At 57.6% G+C, this 21,192-nt stretch overlaps 4 protein-coding genes and 1 long non-coding RNA gene across 11 annotated transcripts in view; 3 read left to right on the top strand and 2 right to left on the bottom strand.

Annotated features, from left to right (window-relative positions):
* Positions 1-103: 103 nt before the first annotated feature.
* Positions 104-3,287, top strand: ATP6V1F (ATPase H+ transporting V1 subunit F). Its single transcript, XM_015071076.3, has 2 exons — positions 104-367; positions 2,815-3,287. The coding sequence occupies exons 1-2, from the start codon at positions 210-212 to the stop codon at positions 3,014-3,016; spliced, it is 360 nt and encodes a 119-aa protein (XP_014926562.1). The 5' UTR covers positions 104-209; the 3' UTR covers positions 3,017-3,287.
* LOC113604146 (uncharacterized) lies at positions 374-1,144 on the top strand. Its single transcript, XR_003425993.1, has 2 exons — positions 374-802; positions 1,051-1,144. It is a non-coding gene; the product is annotated as an uncharacterized LOC113604146 (long non-coding RNA).
* A 414-nt stretch (positions 3,288-3,701) lies between the features above and the next one.
* ATP6V1FNB (ATP6V1F neighbor) lies at positions 3,702-6,013 on the top strand. 2 transcript variants are annotated; one of them, XR_001430069.3, is made up of 2 exons: positions 3,702-4,591; positions 5,840-6,013. XR_001430069.3 is itself a non-coding variant. In XM_015071074.3 (2 exons), the coding sequence occupies exons 1-2, from the start codon at positions 3,702-3,704 to the stop codon at positions 5,947-5,949; spliced, it is 678 nt and encodes a 225-aa protein (XP_014926560.2). In that variant the 3' UTR covers positions 5,950-6,013. The 2 variants fall into 2 exon arrangements, 1 of the variants encoding a protein (XP_014926560.2); XM_015071074.3 differs by having other exon boundaries at positions 3,702-4,269.
* On the bottom strand, positions 5,671-13,603 carry LOC106973899 (collagen alpha-1(I) chain-like). Of its 2 annotated transcripts, none has more exons than XM_053218115.1 (10): positions 12,431-13,603; positions 11,776-11,862; positions 11,538-11,699; positions 10,401-10,468; positions 9,946-10,094; positions 8,351-8,412; positions 6,892-8,040; positions 6,698-6,787; positions 6,362-6,453; positions 5,671-6,237 (listed from the first exon to the last, which is right to left on the bottom strand). In XM_053218115.1, the coding sequence occupies exons 1-10, from the start codon at positions 12,530-12,532 to the stop codon at positions 6,138-6,140; spliced, it is 2,061 nt and encodes a 686-aa protein (XP_053074090.1). In that variant the 5' UTR covers positions 12,533-13,603; the 3' UTR covers positions 5,671-6,137. The 2 variants fall into 2 exon arrangements, with proteins under 2 accessions (XP_053074090.1, XP_053074089.1); XM_053218114.1 differs by lacking the exon at positions 12,431-13,603 and adding an exon at positions 11,929-12,423.
* A 127-nt stretch (positions 13,604-13,730) lies between these two features.
* KCP (kielin cysteine rich BMP regulator) overlaps positions 13,731-21,192 on the bottom strand; it is a 30,735-nt gene continuing 23,273 nt past the window's right edge. For 2 of the 5 annotated variants that reach the window (XM_053218110.1, XM_053218109.1), the window contains 14 exons: positions 20,293-20,466; positions 20,023-20,105; positions 19,326-19,446; positions 18,386-18,465; positions 18,088-18,187; positions 17,502-17,590; positions 17,056-17,158; positions 16,825-16,967; positions 16,358-16,530; positions 16,165-16,276; positions 15,977-16,078; positions 15,034-15,198; positions 14,299-14,605; positions 13,731-14,145 (listed from right to left, as the gene is read on the bottom strand). In XM_053218110.1, coding sequence (XP_053074085.1) covers positions 13,895-14,145; positions 14,299-14,605; positions 15,034-15,198; positions 15,977-16,078; positions 16,165-16,276; positions 16,358-16,530; positions 16,825-16,967; positions 17,056-17,158; positions 17,502-17,590; positions 18,088-18,187; positions 18,386-18,465; positions 19,326-19,446; positions 20,023-20,105; positions 20,293-20,466 — 2,003 coding nt within the window. In that variant the 3' untranslated portion in view covers positions 13,731-13,894. Of the gene's footprint in view, positions 14,146-14,298; positions 14,606-15,033; positions 15,199-15,976; positions 16,079-16,164; positions 16,277-16,357; positions 16,531-16,824; positions 16,968-17,055; positions 17,159-17,501; positions 17,591-17,730; positions 17,776-18,087; positions 18,188-18,385; positions 18,466-19,325; positions 19,447-20,022; positions 20,106-20,292; positions 20,467-21,192 lie in introns of all 5 variants that reach the window. The other 3 variants (XM_053218108.1, XM_053218111.1, XM_053218113.1) reach the window with 3 other exon arrangements.

Here is a 21,192-nt window from a genome sequence, read left to right as displayed (position 1 = left end):
ACTCGTAGTCCCCAGGTTCCGGCCTCTCTTTACGGCGCAGGCGTATTCAGATTGAGGCCGTGTTTTCTATTAATACGCATGTCCCGGAGGCGGAGTGGTGAACTGCGCATGTCTAAAGGGTGGAGGTGCGATTGAAAAGGCGGCGCACTGCGGGGGTGGGGCTTCGGGGACTTCAGGCCGTCTCTACTGAGCTTTACCTGTCTGTGAGAATGGCGGGTAGGGGGAAGCTAATTGCGGTGATCGGAGACGAGGACACAGTTACTGGCTTCCTCCTGGGCGGCATAGGGGAGCTTAACAAGAACCGCCACCCTAATTTCCTGGTGGTGGAGAAGGATACAACCATCAATGAGATCGAAGACACTTTCCGGTACGGTAGCCCGTGAGGCCTGAGTGGGTCCCTCTGCTTCGGGTCGGAGCGAGGGGAATAGGTGGGGGCAGCTCGGAGACCCGGCAGTCGGGGCCTGAGAGGGGCTTCCAGACCCTGCCCTCGAGGGTCAAGGAAGTCGGTCCGGCCGCCCTTCCGGGGGAGGCCTCTGTGCCCCAAGTTCTCTTTCTGCACTCCGGGGGACCCGGGTTATGTCAGGTCCACGAGCTCATCCCTCATATGACTGTGTGTCAGGAAAGAAGGGGAACAGAGCTCGTGACAGGCGCCGCCCCTCGGCCCAACCGGCCCTTGGGACCTGCCTCAGCTCTTTTGGGAGTTGACTCCTAAAGGAACCACACACTGAGCGAACACCTAGGCAGTGGGGTCGGGGTTTCTTGTATTTTCATGCCCTTCAGAGGCTCACAATCATCCTGTAAGGTAGGGGTTATTATTCCCACGTACAAGTGGGAAAACTAAAGCTCAGAGAGGTTAAGGCACATTCCAAAGTCACACCATTTGGAAGAGAGGGAGTGGAGATTTGAACCCTAGGCCCAACTCTCTTAAGCCAGGTCCACACTCTTCAGTCTTGGAATTTCCCATTGTCCTGAGCATAGCCTGCAGAATATTAGGACTGTATCCTACTTTGTGCTAAGACCTTGCCTTTTTTTTTTTTTTTTAATCAAAAGAAGAAAAACTTCATGTGCGTATGGCATGATCAGTACAGAGAATATAAGAATCTTTTCCCCTCCCCGACTTGCACTCTGTCTCTCTCTCTCTCTCTCTCTCTCTCAAAAATAAATGAAATTTTTAAAAAAAGGGGGGGGCGGTTTGTGCCTGGGTGGCTTAGTCAATTGAGCGTCCGACTTCGGCTCAGGTCATGATCTCCCGGTTCGTGTGTTCGAGCCCCACATGGAGCTCTGTGCTGACAGTTCAGAGTCTGGAGCCTGCTTCAGATTTTGTGTTTCCCTCGCTCTCTGCCCTTCCCCGACTTGTTCGTTTTTTTTCTCTCTCTCTCTCTCTCAAAAATAAAATTAAAAAAAAAAAAACTGTTTTTAAAGAATCTTTTTAAAAAGCCACCAGAATAAGTGAATTTAGCAAAAAGACCTTGCATTTGAAGTCCTCATTTCCTACTCTGGGTCAAGAGTGATAGCTTCATAGTGTGGATGTGGGCATGTCCCTTAACTCAGGAGGTGTCCTGGTGACTTGAAACGAGGATGCCAGCCCCCTGTGCTTTCTCACCCCTTCTCTAAGGCCCCTGTTGCCAAGTCTTAGGAACAAACCACTCTCACCTGTTTTCCCCTAAACAGTCCAGCCTTGAGCTGCTGGCTGAGACTGGATCCTGCTGCCTGGGGATGATAGGCCCTGAACTGGCCTGATCTCTAAGCATTCTGGTAAAGTGACCCAAGTTGTCATAGGAGAAGGACAGATTTTACCCCAAGACCATTCCATGTTTCCATCCAAAGGGACCCAGAGATCAGTCATCAAGTCTAACTGGCCCTTGTGCCTGGCACAGGGCAAGTGCTCAGCAAAAATAGTTTTATATATAGATACATATTTTTTTAATGTTTATTTATTTTGAGAGAGAGGGAGCTCATGCCAGTGTGTGAGCAGGGGAGGGAGGGAGGGAGACAGAGAGAGAGAGAGAGAGAGAGAGAGAGAGAGAGAGAGAGAGGATCCCAAGCAGGCCCTGCAGTGTCAGCACAGAGCACAACACAGGGCTCCATCCCACAAACTGAGATCATGACCTGAACTGAAACCGAGAATCGGTTGCTTAACTGACTAAGCTATCCAGGCGCCCCAGTCGTTTTTAATATATTAATGCCTGGGTGATTACAAGAAAGGAAGATCCCAGTGCTAGGTCCTCTCTGTGGGGAAAGGATGATTTTCCTCTTCCTATGTTGTATTCTTAGCTCATGCCAAACTTCAGCATAGACCTTAAGGCCTTTAGTGGTCTCATCAGCCCCTTTAAAGAAATTGTTTTCCTTTGAAAAGTTAAGGTATTCGTGTGGTTTGCAAATTAATATTTCAAAGGTATACATATTGAGAAGTCTCACTCCTACCCCCATCTATTTCCACTTCCTTACCTCCCTTCTCTGCCCCTGGAAGCACTTAATTCCTTATCTTCCTGCTTTTTTAAATGTACATACTATGGACAGACATATACTTATCCTCTCTCTTTTTCCCACAAACGCAGCGTACAGGTCACATCAGCCTGTGCCCTAATCTTCAGCACCAGCTCACTTGGGAGCCTTCCAAGCAGGGGAGGTGGAAGTTACCCCTGACAGCCAGGGCCCCTAGATTTTGAGTGAAGTTGGTTCTGGTTAGAATGGAGAGAGTTCGGTCTAGCAACCTTTGCCCTTGGCCTCTGCACTCACTGGGTCAAGCACATTTGCCTCCGCCACCCGGCCTCACCACCTCGGAGTGGGCTCCCTTCTCATTTCTCCCAACAGGCAGTTTCTAAACCGGGATGACATCGGCATTATCCTCATCAACCAGTACATCGCAGAGATGGTGCGGCACGCGCTCGACGCCCACCAGCGCTCCATCCCAGCCGTCCTGGAGATCCCGTCCAAGGAGCACCCCTATGATGCCGCCAAGGACTCCATCCTGCGCCGGGCCCGGGGCATGTTCACAGCTGAAGACCTGCGCTAGGGCCCTCCCTACAGCCAGGCAGCTCCTCCCCAGGCTTGCCCTCAGTCCTTCTGTGAGTTTTGAGCCTCTGATTTCCAATTCCCGTGCCCCTGCCCACTCCATTAAGAGGCTAGGTGAGCTGCTTCCAGGTTGCTGGGGCTCTGCCATTAAAGCCAAGGCTGGTTAGGGAACAGGAAGCCTGAGTGTCTTCTCTCCACCACCTCTTCCCTGTGCTGTTACACGGTGTCATTGTTGATGTTAAATTAAAGTAACGTTATTGTTTCTCTCCAAACTGAGGCTGGGTGCTAGAAAGGACACGCGTGGGATGAGGCTGTTGGGGAGATTCGACTGGCAGGGCTGGAAAAGCTTCTGCCAAAGATATAGGCATAGAAGAGTTGCACCAGGAAGATTGTCCCAGGAGGTCATAACTCAGGGATGGGTCCTCTGAATCAAGTAACCAGCTCTGGTGGGGAGGAGCGGGAGGAGGCTTGTGTCCAGGCCTCTGGCTCCCCCACTTCAGTCTCTATTGGGCTGGGAGGAGACCTGACCCCAAGGGGCTGGAAGCAGAAACACAGGAAACCTAAAGGCCTGTGATACGAGACTGAGCCCGGATCCCGCAAGAGGTTTGGAGATCGAGGCCTTTCTCCGGCGGGCCCTGGCCTGAGGCTGCCTGTGGATCAAGGTCTGCTTGTGGTCTGCTAAGGGCATGGCAAATAGAACCCTGGCCCTATGTGAGGTGAGGCCTGGTTGCCGGGTGACTGTCCGTGGCAGCCACCTGCTGTCCGAAGGACTCTGCCTCCTGTGTTCACCCCTCAGCTGCAGCCACCCTGCTACCTCTCCTGCCCTTGCTACCATGTCGCGGCAACTCAACATGGATACGCTGCGGCAGAACTTCTGGAAGGAGGAATATCTGAGGGAGAAGATGTTTCGCTGTGAATGGCACCGCAAGTACGGGTCGACGGTGAAGGCCAAGCAGAAGGCTAAGGCTGCAGCCCGCCTACCCCTTGCGCTGCCCACCCTGCACCCCAAAGCCCCACTCTCGCCCCCACCTGCCCCCAAAGCGGTGCCTTCCAAGACCCCCGGCCCTCCCCTGGAGACGCCCATTCAGTCCGAAATGTATCCGGTACTGCCTGCCACCCGGGCCCTGCTGTACGAAGGCATCTCCCACGACTTCCAGGGGCGCTACCGCTACCTCAACACCCGAAAACTGGACGTGCCAGAGATGCGCTACCTCTTCCCCATCACCACCAACTTCATATACGGCTGGCAGCTGGGTGAGCCCCAACCGCCCAGAGAATATTCACTTCACAAACACGGAGCTCCTGCCATGAGCCAAGCCATGCTGTCGGCCCTAGGCACACAAGACACACGGATGGGGGTGTCCATTCTCGCGGGGGGTCCAGGCCGTAAACATAAGACAAAGGAAACCTCTGAGAAGGACAGGTTCCATGACGAGACTAGGGAGTGATGGGAGAGAGGGGCAGGGGGCATGAGACGTTTTAGATGGGTCTCGGAGGACCGACCTAAGGGCTGGAAGCTAAGTGACACAATGGAGGAACCCAAGTGGGAGAGGAAGCCGTGGAGAGTTTTAAGCAGGTGAATGGTACTGATCGGATACTAACTGTTCTGTAAGTAATGGCTTTTTCAGAGACAGAATCCCCTCTGGCAGATGAGGTCTGCATCTATTTTGAGTTATCCTGGCAGGGAGGATAATGGCTTGGGCTAGGGTGATTAGCAGTAGAGCTGAGGTAGATTCAGGCTATGTTTTGGAGGAAGAATCCCTGAAGCCTACTGATGGATTGAATGACAGAAGGAGAAAGAAAGCCATGGCGAAGCGCAGGTGTTTGGCTCAAGCAGCTGGACAGGGAAGACAGAGGAGCAGGGCTGGAGGGCGTGTGAAGACAGATCAGCCCCGGCCATGCTGGAGGTGCCAATGCAGTGGCTGTGTACGGAAGTCCCCCCTCCGGAGTGAGGTCGGAGCTGAAGTGCACATTGGGGGGGGGGGGCAGCAGAATATAGGTGCTATTTAAAGCCTGAGGTGGGACAAGCTCCTCCAGGGATCTCCAGATGCTGGAATCTGACAGGAGAGGCCAGGGGCACAGAGAAGGGTAGGGGAGACGGTTTTGGTGGGAAGGCTATCCATCTGGACTGAGTCTGCTTTTTCTGGGAGGCTTTTTCTCATCAGGGAAGAGAGTGGGGAGACAGCGGTGTAGTGGGAGATGAAGTTATGGCATGGGAAAGGGACTATACCGGGGAGTGTTGCAGGATTGCTGGGTGACGCCGCGTCCGTCCCTTTGCTATTTGTGGTCATGAATTTCAAGTGAGACTACAAAGTCATGGGTTTTTCTCCACAGGCTTGAATGCCATCCACAGGTAGATGGTTGGGATAAACACAGTTGACATTTTGCCTAAAACATTCCCCCCACTTTCCCCAGGGTGCTAAAGGGAGAGGAAAGAGTTTTCCAACAAAAGCAGGAAGCAAGTCCCAGGGGAACAGGAGGTAGAAGGAAGCCCTGTCTCTCCCAGAGACGTTTAGCTCTGTCCCTATGATAAGCAGTGCTGGGTGTCCCACCACCCACTCTGCAGAGGACCCTGAGGTGGGGGAAATAATGGCACATGGCTGACTGGCTGGTTCTGCCCTCACTGCTGATCTGGGCACCCAGCCAGCTCCTTCCTTTGCCCACAGCTCCCATTCCTCAGAAGCACTTTTTATTCCTTCACAAAGGATACAAAGTGGATACAATACAGGCAGATTCCTAGGGCTAGGAAGGCAGGGCTCCCATGCTCTGGCCAAGTTCCCTTTCCCAGGACCCATCATTCCTGGCCTCTGACATTTTTTCCCAGGCCCCCCGGTGAAGCAAGAACTGGTCTCCTGTAAGATGTGCCGCATCGAATCATTCTTCCGAAAGAATGGGGCCTTCGCACTGCTTGACCCCCGGGACCTGGCTCTCTGACCTTGGCCGGGCAGTGGAGTTAGGGGAGGGAAGACGAAATAACACGCCTTCTAGTGGGACTGAACTGCTGTGTGTGTTTCTGGCCCTCCCAGGCCCCGAGGCAGCGTTGGGGGCCTTTCTTGAAACTCCCTCTAACCTGCACTTGCTTTTTCTTTAATCCTCATCTCTTTAATCATCCCTTTGAGGATTCAGCAATGACTAGATGGGGCTGCGAAGGGCGAGGGCTCCTCTCCTGGCAAAGTGTCCTCAGTGCGAGGCCACAGTAGCTGCTGGAAGTTCTGGGTGTTCCTGAAAGAGAGTGGCCGGTTATTCCAGATGTCCGAGAAAGAGAACCATCTCGCTCGCTCTCCCTCTCGCTCTCTCTTCCTCTCGAGGAAGATCGCCCCATAAGCCTCCCCATCCTCCCCCTCACCTGGCCCCGAGGGCCCGCAGCCGCCGGGTCCTCTCCCGATGCACTTGTTGCAGCTGCTGCCGCAGGGCTCGCCGCTGCCCCGCCGCGTCCTCCTGGGGCGGTGCAGAGCGCTGAGCGCCCCGGCCTCGGACCCCGCGGGCTTGATGGAGCCAGCAGGGGGCAGCACCCGGACTGACGTCCCCCCTCCCGCCCTCTGTCGGGGTCAGTGCAAGTGTGCACTCCAAAGGCATCCAGGAGGCGCGCCCAGCTCGGACCCAGCCCTCCCCTCCCCCATCCCCGCGTTCCCCCCGCCCTGGCCCAGATAGTGGTGACGCCACCGCCTTCTGGGAGCCTTGCCTGTGGCTGGAGCTGAGCTGGGCTGGGTGGGGGCCCCAGAGGGTGCACCCGGCAGTGGCGGTTCCTGGCGATGCGGAGGCATTCCAAGACCTGGGGGGGGGGGGGGGGGGAGACGGCTGTCAGCGGCCGGCCGGCCGGCCGGTCCTCGGCGGGCCCCGCCTGCCTCAAGCCGGCAGGCAGGTGCGGATACGCACCCGGAGCCGCTGCTGCTCGCGATCCTGCCGCCGCCGGCGCCTGGCCGCGCGGTGCAGCTCCAGCAGCCGCTGCAGAGCGGTCTCCTGCTGCACCGCGCTCACGCCCGCCGACGCCTTCTCCCTGCCCGGGGGCCAGGGCCACGCGGCCTTCGAGGCCTTGGGGGCCTCCGCGTCGCCCCTCGGCTCCCCGCCGGCGCCCGGCACCTGCTCCGCCGGGCCTGGGCTTTCTTCCCGGTCCTGAAGCCCGTGCGGGTCGGGCACCAGCCCTGGGTGCCCCCGGGGAGCTGCGGGGCGCTCCTGCTGCCCCGAGCTCCCAGTGCTTGGGGCCTCTAGCGTCTCGGCCCCTGGGCTTGGGAGCAGCGGCCGGGTCGGGGGCCTCGGGGGTGGAAGGGGAGTCCGTACCCACTCCCCGGAGGCCCTCTGCTCTCCCGCGCCCGGTGCTGACTCTCGCCGCTGGGCGGCCCTTTCCCCGGAGCCAGGGCTCTCCCTACCCCTTTGCTGTGGCATCTGTTCTCCCAGGGACCTACAGAGAACCCTAGAAATTCCCAGGGAGCCGCCTTCCTCCGGGGGTTGTGTAGGCACCTCTCCCTCAGCCACCTCCCCGTTAGGGCCTGGGGAAGTCTGAAAGGTCTTCATTTCCGGGTCTTGTGGCTCCTGGAGAACCTCCGTTCTCTGACACTTAGGGCTATTTCCTCTTTGACCTTGAGGAGACTCTCTCCTCTCACTCTGGGGAGCCTCACACCTGGGATACTCAGAGACCTCCTCCCTCAGAGCCTGAGTGGCCTCCGCACTCTGACCCTGGTGTGTCTTCTCTCTGTGTCTGGAAGGAACTTCTTTGCTCTCCCCCTGGGGGGCTTCCCCTCTCTGACCCTGGGGGCTCTCTTCTTTCTGCTCCTGAGGGTCCCCCTCTCTCTGCCTCTGAGGAATCTCGATCCTCAGCAGTTTCTGAAGTTCTGCTCTCTCCCGGCCCAGGCTCCAGCCCAGCCCCTCCAGGGGAACCTGGGGTTCTGGCAGGCCCCGGGAGGGCAGGCCCCAGAGCCTTGGGGCTCCCTGAGTGAGCTTTCGACCGCCTACATTCACGGATGGCTGTTGACAGGGCCTCTGGGTTGTGGGTCCTGCTTGTCTCCTCTCTGCCCTCTGGGCCAGGTTCTGGGAAGCAAGAGCATTTGGGCCCAGGCTTGTGAGGGAATCCCCGTGCCAGGCCCACTTCCCCCAAGGGACCCTGGAGACCTCAGTGGCTGTCCTAGTGGGCCTCACTTCCATTACAGCCCTCGCCTGATTCCTGAATTCATTAAACTTATTTTATGTTGTGTAAAAGGTACTTCAGTGGCGGTCCCTTCTTCCCCCTGGCTATAGGAGGTAGGACCACCTCCCCCCAGTAGGCTCCTCCCAGGCAGACCCCACCCCTGCTCTTCCCAATCCAAGAGGGCCCTTGCCCAGGGCACTTTGACTCTTTCACCTTGAACTCAGAACTTCCTGGGTCCCCAAAGCTGGTGGTGGGGTTCAGCTCTTGTAGGCAGCCTGAGGGAGAAAGACCAATGTCGGGAACCCTCTGCTCATGCCCCAGCCCCTCACAGACATTCCACCTGAGCTGGAACCAGGAAGCCTAGGGAGTCGCCAGCACATGAGAGAAGGGGATGCCCTGAGGACTGATGTTTGAACTCCAAGGCTATGACAGTTCATGGGTCCACTAGTCTTCACGTTGACTGTCATGTGCCTGCTTGTGGGATTTGCCTGCCAGCAGCCGACCACATCTTCCTCATCCTCCCAGCTGAGGCAGGACACCTTAGAAGAATCTGCACACCCCTGTCCCCAAAACCACCAGAGGATGCTTCGGGGCAGGAAGGGTCTGTTGGCCAGCTTGTCAGGCCCTCATAAGAACACCCCCCTTCATCCTGGTGGGCCCACGTAGGCCCATAAAGAAACCTACTGTATATGCCTTATTTGACTATTATTAAGAAAAACCCTCTGTAGCTCTTTCTTGGTTGCTGACAGTGAAATCAAATGAAACTCAAGAAATGAAATTTTAGGCTGGAGCCTGGCCGAAAAACTGCAAGTTTCATAATTAACAAAAGACATCTAAAAAAAGAAATGAAATGTCACTGCTCCCTTGCAGCTGTGGAGGAAGGAGAGTCATCCTGCCTCCATAAAAGTAGTTAAAAGAACTTGATTTCGTAAGGTCCTAAATGGAGAACTTTCACAAGTCTATTCCATCTTTATGAATATTCACACATCCACATTGCGTAACAGTAACCAAATGGGCATGTTCTCTGTGAAAAGAAATGTCTTTTGAAGAATTTTTGAGCAGAGGAGTCTGTGACCAGGCTCCCAAGCCTGCAGAAATCATTGCCATGAACAGGGAACATAACCCCCAAAACCTGTCCCCTCACAGTTTGATTTGTTGTCTTACTTGACAGTTTACTTCTCTGGTTATAATGTTGTCATTGGTATCTCTGTTTCCCCAAGAGACCCTCTATTTGTAAAACTTTCCGTCAGTCAGAAAAACAAGCATTGGCACTTTGCTCTTCTCTCACGCACACGACGGAACAATTAAAGGCTTATGGCTACACTAGGCTAATTTAACAAATAACTGGAGAGTCTGTTCCATTTAAATTAATAGGCCCAGGGTTCACAGCGTCCATCTCATAGAATTCGAACTGCCTGTTTACTGTCACGCTCTCGCTAGGCTGTGATCTCCTCAGTGACAGGGACCAAGCAATGGGGCCGAGTCTCTCTTGTGCTCTGTATGTTCTGGGTGTCTGATGCGAGGGTAGGACGCAGGGGCAGGAGCTGCTGTTCCGTTCCCCCCTCCCTAGGCCGCCGTGAACAGTCCTTCCCAGCGCGCTCTGCCCCCCCCCCCCCCGCCCCAGTTTAGCTTCAGAATCCTCCTGGACCCTGTGCCTGGGACAGCTGCTACCAACCAGGTGGAACTAGGACATAAAATAAAACCTGCTTGTTGTCCCTGGGTGCTCCTGGCACCCAATATAAAGTATGAGACAAAGAATGAGTGAGGAAGGGACTGGAATCCTGGCACTTGGGGTGAGGACTTCCCACCTCCTCCAGCTCTAGTCTGGCCGCCCGGCCAAGGTGTCCGCGTACCAGGTGTGGACTCTGCAGGCAGAGCAGGGCTCGCCCGCCTTGGGTCTCTGTGACTCCCAGCTTCACCCAGATCCAGGGCTGATGATGGGACTACCGCCAGCCCCCTGCGGGAGTACAGAGGCTGTTTCAGATACACCTCCCACGGCCCATGGGCTCTGGAAGGGGGAGGAAGCCTGTCTGCCACCCCAGTGCAGGGCAGCCTCTCCTAGCCCCTGCACCCACCACTGGATCCCAGCAGCTGGAACTCGGGGTCACCCTTTCCAGGGGCTGTGGGGGCCCCAGGATGAGCCTTGGGCACAAGAAAGAGATGCTAGGCAGGGCCGTGGAAGGAGATAGGAAAAAGGGTCCAGTGCTTGGCCCTTTTGTGTAGCAACACGAAACAAACAGGATTTCCCAAGAGAAAGACTCACCCCTCAGGAAGCTGATGGTTCTGGCTCAGGGAGTCCCCAGCCTGAGGCAATGGGCATGGCCTGGAACTCTGGAAAGTTTGGAGGGTGCCCTAGTCCACAAGGCATCATTCCCCAGTGTGGTAGGCAGCCTTTAAGGTGGCCCCCAATGATCCCTCCTCCTGGTATCCAGGCCCATGTATGACCCTGTCCTCTTCCCCTCCTTGTGAGGAAATGGAGCTCTCCTGCCCACTCGAGCCTTCAGATGAGACCGCAGTCGTGACCAACAATGTCAGCTGGACACTTTCTTAGCAGTCACCATGAACACCCCCTCTTGCTACAGCTGAGGATGCCTTGGCTCTCAGAGATGGCCGTCAACTTGCCCAGAGTGCCTTGGACAACTGGTGACTGGGAATCAGACTAGGAGGCACGGTCCTAGTTCCCAGTCACCATAGCACCCTCCCTCCTAGACAGGTCAGCCCAGCCACCAGCCCTGAAGGGAAAGGTCCGTGCACCCCGGGCTAGGCATCAGTGCCTCTGCCCTCAGGAGCCATGCCAGGCTTGCGTTCCTCCCACGCTGCAGCCGTGTCTAAAGGCTTCTAGGGGTGCCTGGGTGGCTCAGTCAGTTAAGTGTCCAACTTCGACTCAGGTCATGATCTCACAGTTTGTGAGTTCAAGTCCCGCGTCAGGCTCTGTGCTGACAGCTCGGAGCCTGGAGCCTGCTTCAGAATCTGTGTCTCCCTCTCTCTCTCTCTCTGCCTCTCCCCTACTCACACTCTGTCTCTCTCTCTCTCTCAAAAATAAATAGACATTAAAAAAAAATTAAAAAAAAAAAGCTTCTAGATGTCACCATGCAGTTGATTTGACGCAGATAGTTGTTAATTGCAGCATGATAATAGCCTGTATGTAGTTAACAGGTCCTGGGTGCCACTAAATCCTTTCCATGGATGAGTTCACTGGTGCTCCCTCTGAGTAAGATCTACTATCGTCCCCATTTTGCAGCTAAGAAAACAGAGGCTTACAGTCCACGGGGAGCGTCAAAACAGAGACCCAACCCAGGTCCATATGTGCCCAAAGCCCACACCCCATTCACCTTCCTCCCCACCACAATCACCCTGATGTCACACTGACCCCCTTGCCTTCAGCCATGCCCCTGCTCACCCAGCTGTTCGGCTGCTCGGGGCCCCTACCCATCCTACCACGGGGCTTGCTGCGCTGGCTCCATGCACACTGGGCCGGGTCCCTCAGACCGCAGAACTGGGCCCGGGGGGGCCAGAAGAGGCCCAGCCCCGCCCCAGTCAGCAGCTCCAAGTCCCACAGGAGCTACAAAAAGACGCATTGCCAGAGCATGAAGGGGTGCCCACACTGCCCTCTGCCATGCCCCTCGGCCAGCCCCTACCTGTTCCTGGGCCCGCCGGCTCCGCTCCATCTCCAGCAACACAGTGGGCAGCTCCAGTCCCGAGGGACAGGCCCGACTCTCTTGCACCTGGGGGGACAAGATGGCATCAGGCCTCCACCGTGCCCTTTGGAGACAATGCCCCACCTCCCTCACCTGCTGCAGCGCAGCCTGGAGTGGGCCCAGGCCCGCAGGGCATCTAAAGAGGTGCTGGTACAGAGCTAAGGCCTGCTTTTGGCTACAAGGGAGCCCTCGGCCGCCAGGGGCGGCTGCCTGTTCCATGGGGTTGGGGAGCCAGGGCAGACGTCCCCTCCCTCCTCTCCTCTGCTGCTGGAGCGTGGAGAAGGGAGGACCAGGAATGAGGAGGAGACAAAGGCTCCTGAGCTCAATAATGCAGGGACCTGACATCTGAGCCAGGGCCCGGACCCAGCCAAGTCTCACAGAGACTCTGGCCCGCCTCCGATATGGGTTTCCTGGCTGTGGGGGATGGCAGTGTGAGGGAGAGGTGTCTGCATATGCTTGTTTGCAATCCTGACCGGGTACGTGTTTTACGTATACATGTGAAGCTTGCAACTGCATTATATCCACACGTAATTTGCCCAATACGAACAGCGGCTACCAACAGCTTACTATCTGCAGGAAACAAAATGCTACATACAAGTAATCCGTCCTTGAAGCAACTCCGAGAAGTAGGTGCTATCGTTATCCCAATTTTACAGATTAGAAAACAGCCTAGATGGTAAACTGCCCTAGCTAACATGTGGCAACGTCCCCCTCATCTGGAGGCAAATGGCCGTGATAAACAGGCTTGGGGGAAACACCGTCCCAGGCGCAGCCACGGGCCGGGCGACGGTGAGCACTTCCCAAGGGCTTGTTCCAAGCTGTCCACGTGCAAAGTGCTGGCCACAGGTCACTCTGTTTACTCCTCACAACACGCGAGATGCATCAGGCGAGGACACGGTTTGTACAGGTCACAACGAGGGGAGGTGCAAACACACGAGCTGGTCTGTGACGTTCACACGCTGTGCTGTCACGAGCAGCCTTGCGTGCCTGCTGCTTTGAAATGGCTCCGCGAGAGAAAGAGGCCACCTCTCTCCGGTGGGCCTCAGCAGAAGCGGGCTAAGCTCGCAGGGCAGGCCATCTCAGTTTAGCCCAACACTCTCTCTTCACTCCTGTTGAAAGATTAGGGGGACCTGGCAATGAGAATGGAGGACCCCCCCACCCTGATCTTTTAGCCAAGGTTCCTAAAACACCAAGGTCACAGCCAAAAAAACTAGAGTTCTTTTTGAAGACAGACTTTTCAAGGAAATAGACTTTTTGTCTATTTCAAAACCCATGCTCCTTCCCCTGCAAGGATGTCTCCTGCTCACATGTCCGTCCAGGGTGGGTGTGGCTGTGAATGCACACATGGGCCCATGCATGTGCCGCACACGTTTATCTGGGTTTCTGAGGTGTGTGTGTGTGTGTGTGTGTGTGTGTGTGTGTGTGCGTGCACGTGTGTCCATATTTCATCACAGTCTGTTGTGTCTTCTGTTCCCCACCCCAGGCATGGGGTCCCTATGTCACCAGCTGTTAGAGTAGCCCAGGAGGTGCCTAGCCTTTGGTATTCCCCAAATCAAGAGGAAAGGGAATGCCATGTGGGGAAACTGAGCCCCTTCTCCGTGCCCCTCAGCCTCCTAACAGGATTTCACATGGATCCACAGAGGTACCAATGTGGGGACCATGGGCTATGCTTGTGACATAGTGTGAGCACGGAGCTGGGATCAAGATACCTAGGTCCTCCTTCCATTGCAGGGTTTCCCAGGCAACACCAGGGTATGGTAAGTGCAAGAAGTGAAGGCTCAGCTCCCACAGCTGCCACCTCTCTGATCCTGGGGACACTAACCGCTGCTGTACCCCATATTCCAAGCCCCCACCATCCCAGCACCAGGAGAAAAGACACATAGACACAAGTAAGCTGTAGGAGAGGCCCCGATTTTACTGCTTCTGATTGAACATGATGAGGTCTTTGTGGGACACAGGACCCCAGTGCCTGGGTGGGGTACTCTTTCCATGGCTCTGGCCAGGGTGGGAGCTGTTCTCAGAGGAGAGGCTTCTGACCTGATGAGTCCTGGTGTCCTGGCTACTGGCCAGGGCTGGGCGGAGGCCTGGGTGGCTGGTCCCCAGTGAGCTGGACTGGGGGGCAGGCCTCGGGTGAGATACAGTGGGCCTCGTGCTCCACCAGGTCCGCGGGGCACTGGCAGCCAGGAACGCAGGGCCTCACACAGTGGGCGGCCAGTTCCCCCAGGGGGATGTGCTGGTTGAAGCAGGTGCGGGGACAGGGCGGGCCACACTCATCGAACACGAAGCCGCGGTCCAGGGGACAGCCCACCACTGCAGGTGCAGTGGAAGGCAGGGTCACAGGGGCACCCCGGCAGCGCTCCAGGTGCCCTGCTCACCCCTGCGGTCCACCCTGTTCCTACCACATCCACACCTGAGCCCTGTGCCACCCTCTTCCCCAACTCGCGCTGGGCATTTCCCCCTCACCGCAGAGTGTGGGGCCCCGCCAGGCAGGTGTCACCCCTGCCTGGCGACAGTGACTGGCATAGGCTTCCAGGGCATCACAGAGGCAGGCGTCAGCCAAAGAGCCGGGGCCACAAGCACATAGGTCATACACGCAGGCGGCAAAGAAGGGCTCTGGTGGCACCACAGAGTGGCAGCGACTGAACGGGGAGGACTTAAGCACACCACACCGGGCGTTGGCCTCACGCCTGGCACGGTAACCCGCTGCCCTGCACGGATCCACCTCGCGGCCCTTGGAACATATCCGACTGGGTCCCGGACCTTCTGGGACCTAGGTGGCAAGAGTGACCCTGATGTGACAGCATCCACTGGCGGCTGATCTCTGTGTGCTACGTGCTTCAAGAACACTTTCCACTAAATATTTTGGTTTAGCTCCAAAAATCTCCCTACAAGAATAGCAAAGGAAGCACCAGCTACTTTCTCCTTGTCCCCATTTTACAGCTGGACAAGCTAAGGCCCAGAGCAGGTTAAGTGACTCACCCAAGGTCACACAGCCAGTGAGTGGCAAGGCAGGGCTTGCGGATTCGGATGATGAGGCCTCATTCAACAGGCCACGCTGCCTCCCCCAGCACCACGACAGAAGCAAGAAGCCCCCAAATCACCCTGAAGCTGCAAAGCCCATCTCGTGCCCACCCCCCTTCCCATATAAGAGGGCTGCTCTATGATCACACTCAGCCACCCGGCTCCTGTGCCACTCACCTGCCAGCTATTCCCAAATGCAGCCTCTGTGGGCAGGAGCAACCCCTCAGGGCCCTGCAGATCATCCTGGGCAAAGCCATTGAAGTTCCCACAGAGCCCACACATCTGGCCCCTGTAGGAGCTGGGCACGCTCACCTCCACCTGAGACTGCCCATCCCACAGCACCTGGGCAGAGAGGTTGGAATCGGGGAATGGGGAAAGGTAGGGACCCCCAGAAGCCCAGGATCCACCCTGGCCCCATGCACTGTCAGCACACTCCATGCTGTGGGGGAGGAGAATGAGCGGGTAGAGGTTCCCCGTGGAAAGGAGGTTGCCCTGGCCAAAGCCAAGTTGGCACGTGCTCTGTGAGTCCTGGGCACACACAGAAGACATGAAGAGCTGCCCACAGCTCCGGCAGGAGGGCACCTTCTCCCATCGGCACCCCTGAACTGGGCCCCCTGGTGAAATGCTTCAGAGATTCACTTTCTCATGGGCATTAGGGCCTTAGAGAGGATGAAGCACAATTAGAGTCCAGATCAGAAGTATCGACGAGACTTGTTTTAGGAATTTACAAATTGTACTTCTTGCCGAAGGCAGGGAGAAATTTACTCTTCGACATGGGATTTGGAAGGAATTTCAGAAACCACGTAGACCTTAGTTGGCATCCCCTGAATTGTTCCCCCTTTTTACCAATAAGAAAACAGGCCCAGAGAGGGTTGGTACTGGCCTAAGAGTCCCACTGCGTTGGTGACTGAATCAAGATTAGAAACCAGGCTCAGACCTCCCTTCCCTGCACCCAAGGTCTCCGACCATGATTCCTTTCCTCCCCTCAGAATCCAGCAGAACTTTCTGACCTCACTGGCCTGATCTGGCACGGGACCCAGCTGGTATTCCCACTCCCTCTACAGATAGAGGCCTGAACAGGTCCAAGGCTCCCACACCCCCACTGGCCCTTGCGCCGCACCTGGAGCCCGGGCTGGGCATGCAGGATCACGGTGCGTCTCCGTAGCTCCACGTACAGCAGCGGCTCCTGCAGAAAGGGCAAGGCCACAGGGTGCCCGTCCACCTGGAGGAGGGAGGCAGGAGGAGGGCCGACGTCGGGACAGCGGAAAGCACGGGACCAACCATCCCTGGGTCCTCAGCTTTGCTCACCATGACCTCTTTGCCCTGCAGCAGCCGCACCGCCACGTCCCCGAGCAGCACCGCCACTTCCTGGGTCCAGGCCACACCCCTCCGGCCCCGGTTATCGTTGGTCACGTGCACGCTGCGGCGTGAGAGGCCCAGGTGCAGTAGTCAGCAGGGACAGGTGTGGGGAGTTAGGGAGAAGGCGGAGGGGGCTGCGCACCTGAAGTCCCCTCCGCGGCAGTCCTTGGCCAGCACATAGCTGCAGCTGCCCTGGAAGTGCAGCAGGCGGCCGTCGAATGTTCGGTAATGAGGGTCTCCGAAGGCCGTGCAGGAGGCGGGTCGGGGCAGGCAGCGGGGGCAGCAGCTGCCGGGACTCAGGGCGGGGGCCTCGTCCTGGCCTCAGCCCCGGATCCCGTCAGACACTTCGCCCTCCCTGCGGTGCCCCTCTCAGAGCCTCCCCTGGGACCGAGGATCTCCCGGGAATCTCCCCGGCTCACCGCAAGCGGGCTCAGGGCACCGCCTTGTGGCCGCGCCTAGAACTGCACGGCCGCAGGGTCTCTCTCCCCGCCCCCCTCCCAACCGCGCCGCGGCCGCTACCCAAGCGCTGCCTCCTTCCTCCCGCCGGGTCTTACCAGGAAGGCGTTGCCACATGCCCACTCACCCCACCGCCCTAGACGCGGCACTCACGGGGCCACAGGAGAGCGGCGGGCAGCGCTGGCTCTGGCAGCGCACGGTGCCTGCCACGCAGGAGCAAGTGGTGCAAACGTCCACGGCCCAGCGCTCCCCGGAGGCCACCGCCCGGCCCTCGTGCGCGCACGACTGGGCGGGGGCTGAGGGGACAGGAGCGGGGTAGGGTCAACTGCCCGTCCCTCACACTGGGTCTCGCTCGTCCCCAACTCCCATCGTTCTGGCTGGCACCTTGGCATCGCTCACAGCAGCTGCCAGCCTCTCGCACCTTCGCCCAGCCCTGGGGGCAGGAGAGGGCGGGGCACTCCTCCAGGTGGCACTCCACGCGGCCCCGCTGAGGACAGATGTCATTGCTCTAGGGACTTCCTGCAGGGCCTGGGGTGCCTGGCCTCACACTTCTGGGAGCCTCTGGGTCACAGTCTGAGGCAGCAGCCCCTTCTCTCTGCCCCTGCCCTACAAGAACACCCATTTCATGTTCCAGTGGGGGATGAAATCCTGCCCTTAGTTCCTTGCCCCCGCACAGGGATGCCACTGCCCGCTTTCACCCAGAGGGGGCACCTTTTACTAATTACCTCAAAGACCCCATATTCACTGGTCCAGTGTCCTGAGACTCCTCCCTTTATCCATCTGTAAGGTCCTCCGCCCCACCCTCTACCTGCCCACCCCCCCCAGCTCACATGGCAGGCGCAAGTAATGCAAGCGTTGCTAGGGTCCCGCCAGCTCTCTCCATCTGCCGCTCTCCGGCCCTCGGCCTCCACCACGCATTCTGAGGAGGAAGAAGTGAGGAGGGGGGAGCATGGTCCTCCCAACTGCATCCTCCTCCCTGGAGCGCACCCTGAAGGCCCGCGCCATTCCGCTAGCACCCTGATGGTGCTGATTTCTGCAACCGGTATCCAGATGACCTACCAGATGGCAGGCCCCGCAACCAGTGTGAGGGAAGTGGAAAGGGTCCTGGAAGCCCAAAGAGTCACAGGCTGGAACCTTCCCATGGGCCAGCTGCCAGCTCAGTGCAATGCCTGTCCAATGGGCCTGGGGCCTCCGAGCCCAGTGACAAGCCCCAGGCCAGGCCTTGAGTATCCAGATTTCATCCTCTGCTTTCCTCTACCGTCTGCACCCCACTGAATGACCCTTCATTTCGACAAGAGAACGAAGCCCACATTTGAAGTACAGACCTCAGGTTGCCCCGTTAGCCTTTGGATGCCACCCTTCCTGTCTCCCCCCTGGGCTCATGTTCACAGGATGCAGGTCAAGGCCGGCACTTACCTCGGCACTCGGGGCAGCAGCTCCCAGGGGGGGTGTGGCGCTCCGATGGGGGACAGCTGAGCTCAGGACAGGCCTGGTGAATGCAGAGCCATGTCAGGTCCTGTGGAAGGGCATGTGAACGCCATCAGTAGAGAAGAACAGGGAGGGAGCAGGGTGGAGGCCAGATATGATATTCAAGGTGTGCGGACGTGTGTCAGAGTGGGCGGGGAGCCTGGAGCCGCAAGAGAGGAGTTGTTGCCACAGTGCACAGAGGAGGAAGAAGAGAGAGCTCTGGGAATCCCCAGGGCGGGGGGCTCACCTGGCACTGGCAGGTGTAGCAAGGGTCTGGCGGGGCCACCTCAGACCCCAGCAGGCCCTCTGTGCAGTTGCTCAGCGCCTCTGTGAAGACAAGAGTTCAGCGTCAGGGACGGAGAGGGGAAGCAGGGGACAAAAGCCCACTTACCCGCTGTGTCCCCAGACTTCTTGGGCCTGGGACATACCCATATCCCCAGCACCTTGATAAGAGGATGAGTCCTCCTTCCTCTTGGGTCCGCAAAGAAAAGTTGGGGCTTTTGAAAAAGAACTTTGCAGACTACTAGAGTGGAGGGCCTGGGAGTGGACAAGGTGTGGCTTCCTTAGCTTAAGGTCACTAAGGACCCTCAGACTGCCGGCCTCGCTTGCTCCCTCTCCTATTTCCTTTTATATTACCTGGCTTAAACAGCACAAGGAAGCACAGAGAGCCAGGTAGGTACTCCAGGTTCTAATCCTGGCTCCAGCATTCAGTGCCTGGGCCATTTTGGGCAGACTAATCAATCTCTCTGAACCTCAGTTTTTTCATCTGTGAAAGGGAATAATAACACCGCTTACTGGGTAAATGAGAATTAAATGAGATAGTGTTTACTAAAAACACCAAGTACAGGGTACGGCACCTCTGTAGCCCCTCCCCACCTCTGTAGCCCCTCTGGCCTCACATTAGGGCCCTCAAGAAGCCGGCAACCTGCAAAACCCCATCCCACAGCGCCACCTGCTGGGCAAGATGCTCCACACACTGCGCCTGGCTTCAGAGTCCAGGGATCCCTCCCTGCCAGCTTCCCCAGTGGGGGAGAGGTGCAGGCCGCACCAGCCAGGGCTTCCTGAATAGTCCATTGGACTCAAAATAGGGTGAGAGCCAGGACTATAGAGGAGAGCGACTGACTTCCAGTGTCACTCTGGGGACGGCAGTCCTACCCTCTTGTCTACCCCCACATCCAGGGACTCACGGGCACAGGTGGGGCAGCAGTGCTGTGGCCCAGGGGGCAGGAGCTGGCTGGCGGGACAGCCCACCAGGCTGGGACACTGCCGCCGATGACACTGAAGGCTCGGGGGCCCCTCAGGCTGCAGCTGCAAAAATGAGTGAGCAAAGGGGGTGGGTCCCGGGCCCTGAAAGCCAAGAGCCACCCTCTTTCCCTGGACCCCAAGCCCTTCCATCTGCCTACTACACCTCCGGCTGGGTGTACCCTGGGCAGGTTAAACTCCAGTCTGCAGAGACTCAACGTTTCCCCAGATCGCTCCTCACCCCATGCCCTAGTCCCAGGAGATGACGTCCCCTTCTCTTTCCGGTTACCCGGGCCTGAACCTTCTTATGAGTGTTGAGCCCCTGCACTCTCATGCCATTTCCTCCCCTCTCCTGCCAAATCCCTGGGCACAGGGCGTCATTCATCAGCTCACCATTACTTTCAAATGTTATTCCCTAACAGGCCCCCCAACCACTTTCCAGGGGTCCCCCTACCTCCCATACACACCCACCCTAAACTCCAGCCAGGAGGGCTGCCCACTGCCCCCACCCCGCTCAGCGCCTGTCCTGCCCCACGCTTCCTGGCCCCGGGGGGCACATTCCTATCTCTGACCCGCATACTGCTTGCTCCCCATGGTTGCCCCCTGTGTGGTGCCCAGCCCCTCGGCATTGCCCTCACCCACCTCACAGATGCACACTTCACACGGGTCTGCCCCAGGCTGGAAGCTTTCCCCTGGCTCGTACTTCCGACCTTCATGTTCACAGTCTGGGGCAGAACAGGACCAGGGAGCCTTCAGGCTGGCAAGAGTGCTAGGGGATGCCGCCGGCTCCAGATTTGGGGGTGTGTGCAAGAGTGGGGGTCACGTCTCCTGGAGCAGTCTGTCTCTGCGGCCCAGCCCGGAGAGAAGTGCTGCCTCCCCGCCCTCCCTCACCCGGCCCCAGGCTCCCAGTACCAGAGCATCGAGGGCAGCAGTCACTGAGCCCTCGGTGGGGCTGGGCACAGGAGCTGACACACTGGACGCGGGCACAGGTGACGACGCCCTCGTGACACATGCAGGAGGAGCAGGGGCTTTGGGGGTGCACCCAGCTACTGCCTTCCGGGTGCTCCTCCCCGTGAGCCAGGCAGCCTGTGTCCCAGGTGGGCAGGGACGCGCTCTGAGTCTTGGTTCTGCACGCGTACCCCTGTCCCCCCACCCTGGGTGGCCAGCAGGGCATGCGGGTGCCAGGAGGGGGATCTATAGGGATAGGGTGGAAAGATGGCCTGGGGCAGTGCTCCTGCCTGTGGCGGACGGGAAAGACCCTGGGCTAGGGTCGGAACACCCGGTTCTTATCCCCTTCCGTGCCTGCTTGCTTGTTAGACCTTGTGCCAGGCAGCAGCCACTGTTGGTGGTAGCCCAGCACCTGGCATGCAGCAGGCATGTAATAAATGCATGTGACATGAATGAAAGGCTCCATCACTAACCATGTGCCCCAGGCAACAATCTCTCCGAGCCTCAGTCTCCTCACCTGTTAAATGGGGATTTCATCTGTCCTGCCTACCTCAAGGGCGCGTGAGACGCTGTGACAGTTCTGTGGAAGCTACACCCTGCTGAGCAGCGTATGAGGGTGAGGGCCAGGAGGCAGCCTAAAACAGGCTCATATTCTAGAACCAGATCGCTTAGATGCACATCCTGACTGCCACCTACCAGCTGCGTGCCCATAGGCAAGCGATGTTATCTCTTTGTGCCTCAGTTTTCTCATCTGCAAAACGGGAGTGATAATAGTACCTATTTGACCGTGTGCGGATTAAGTGAGCTGTGTGTCAAGTGCTGAGCTCAGAATGTGGCACACGGTACAATTATGATGATGACTAG

Source organism: Acinonyx jubatus, chromosome A2 (genome assembly GCF_027475565.1).
Source record: "Acinonyx jubatus isolate Ajub_Pintada_27869175 chromosome A2, VMU_Ajub_asm_v1.0, whole genome shotgun sequence".
NCBI classification, from domain to species: Eukaryota; Metazoa; Chordata; class Mammalia; order Carnivora; family Felidae; genus Acinonyx; species Acinonyx jubatus.
Note: the sequence above shows the minus strand (reverse complement) of the source record. Positions and strands in the feature narration are given on the sequence as shown.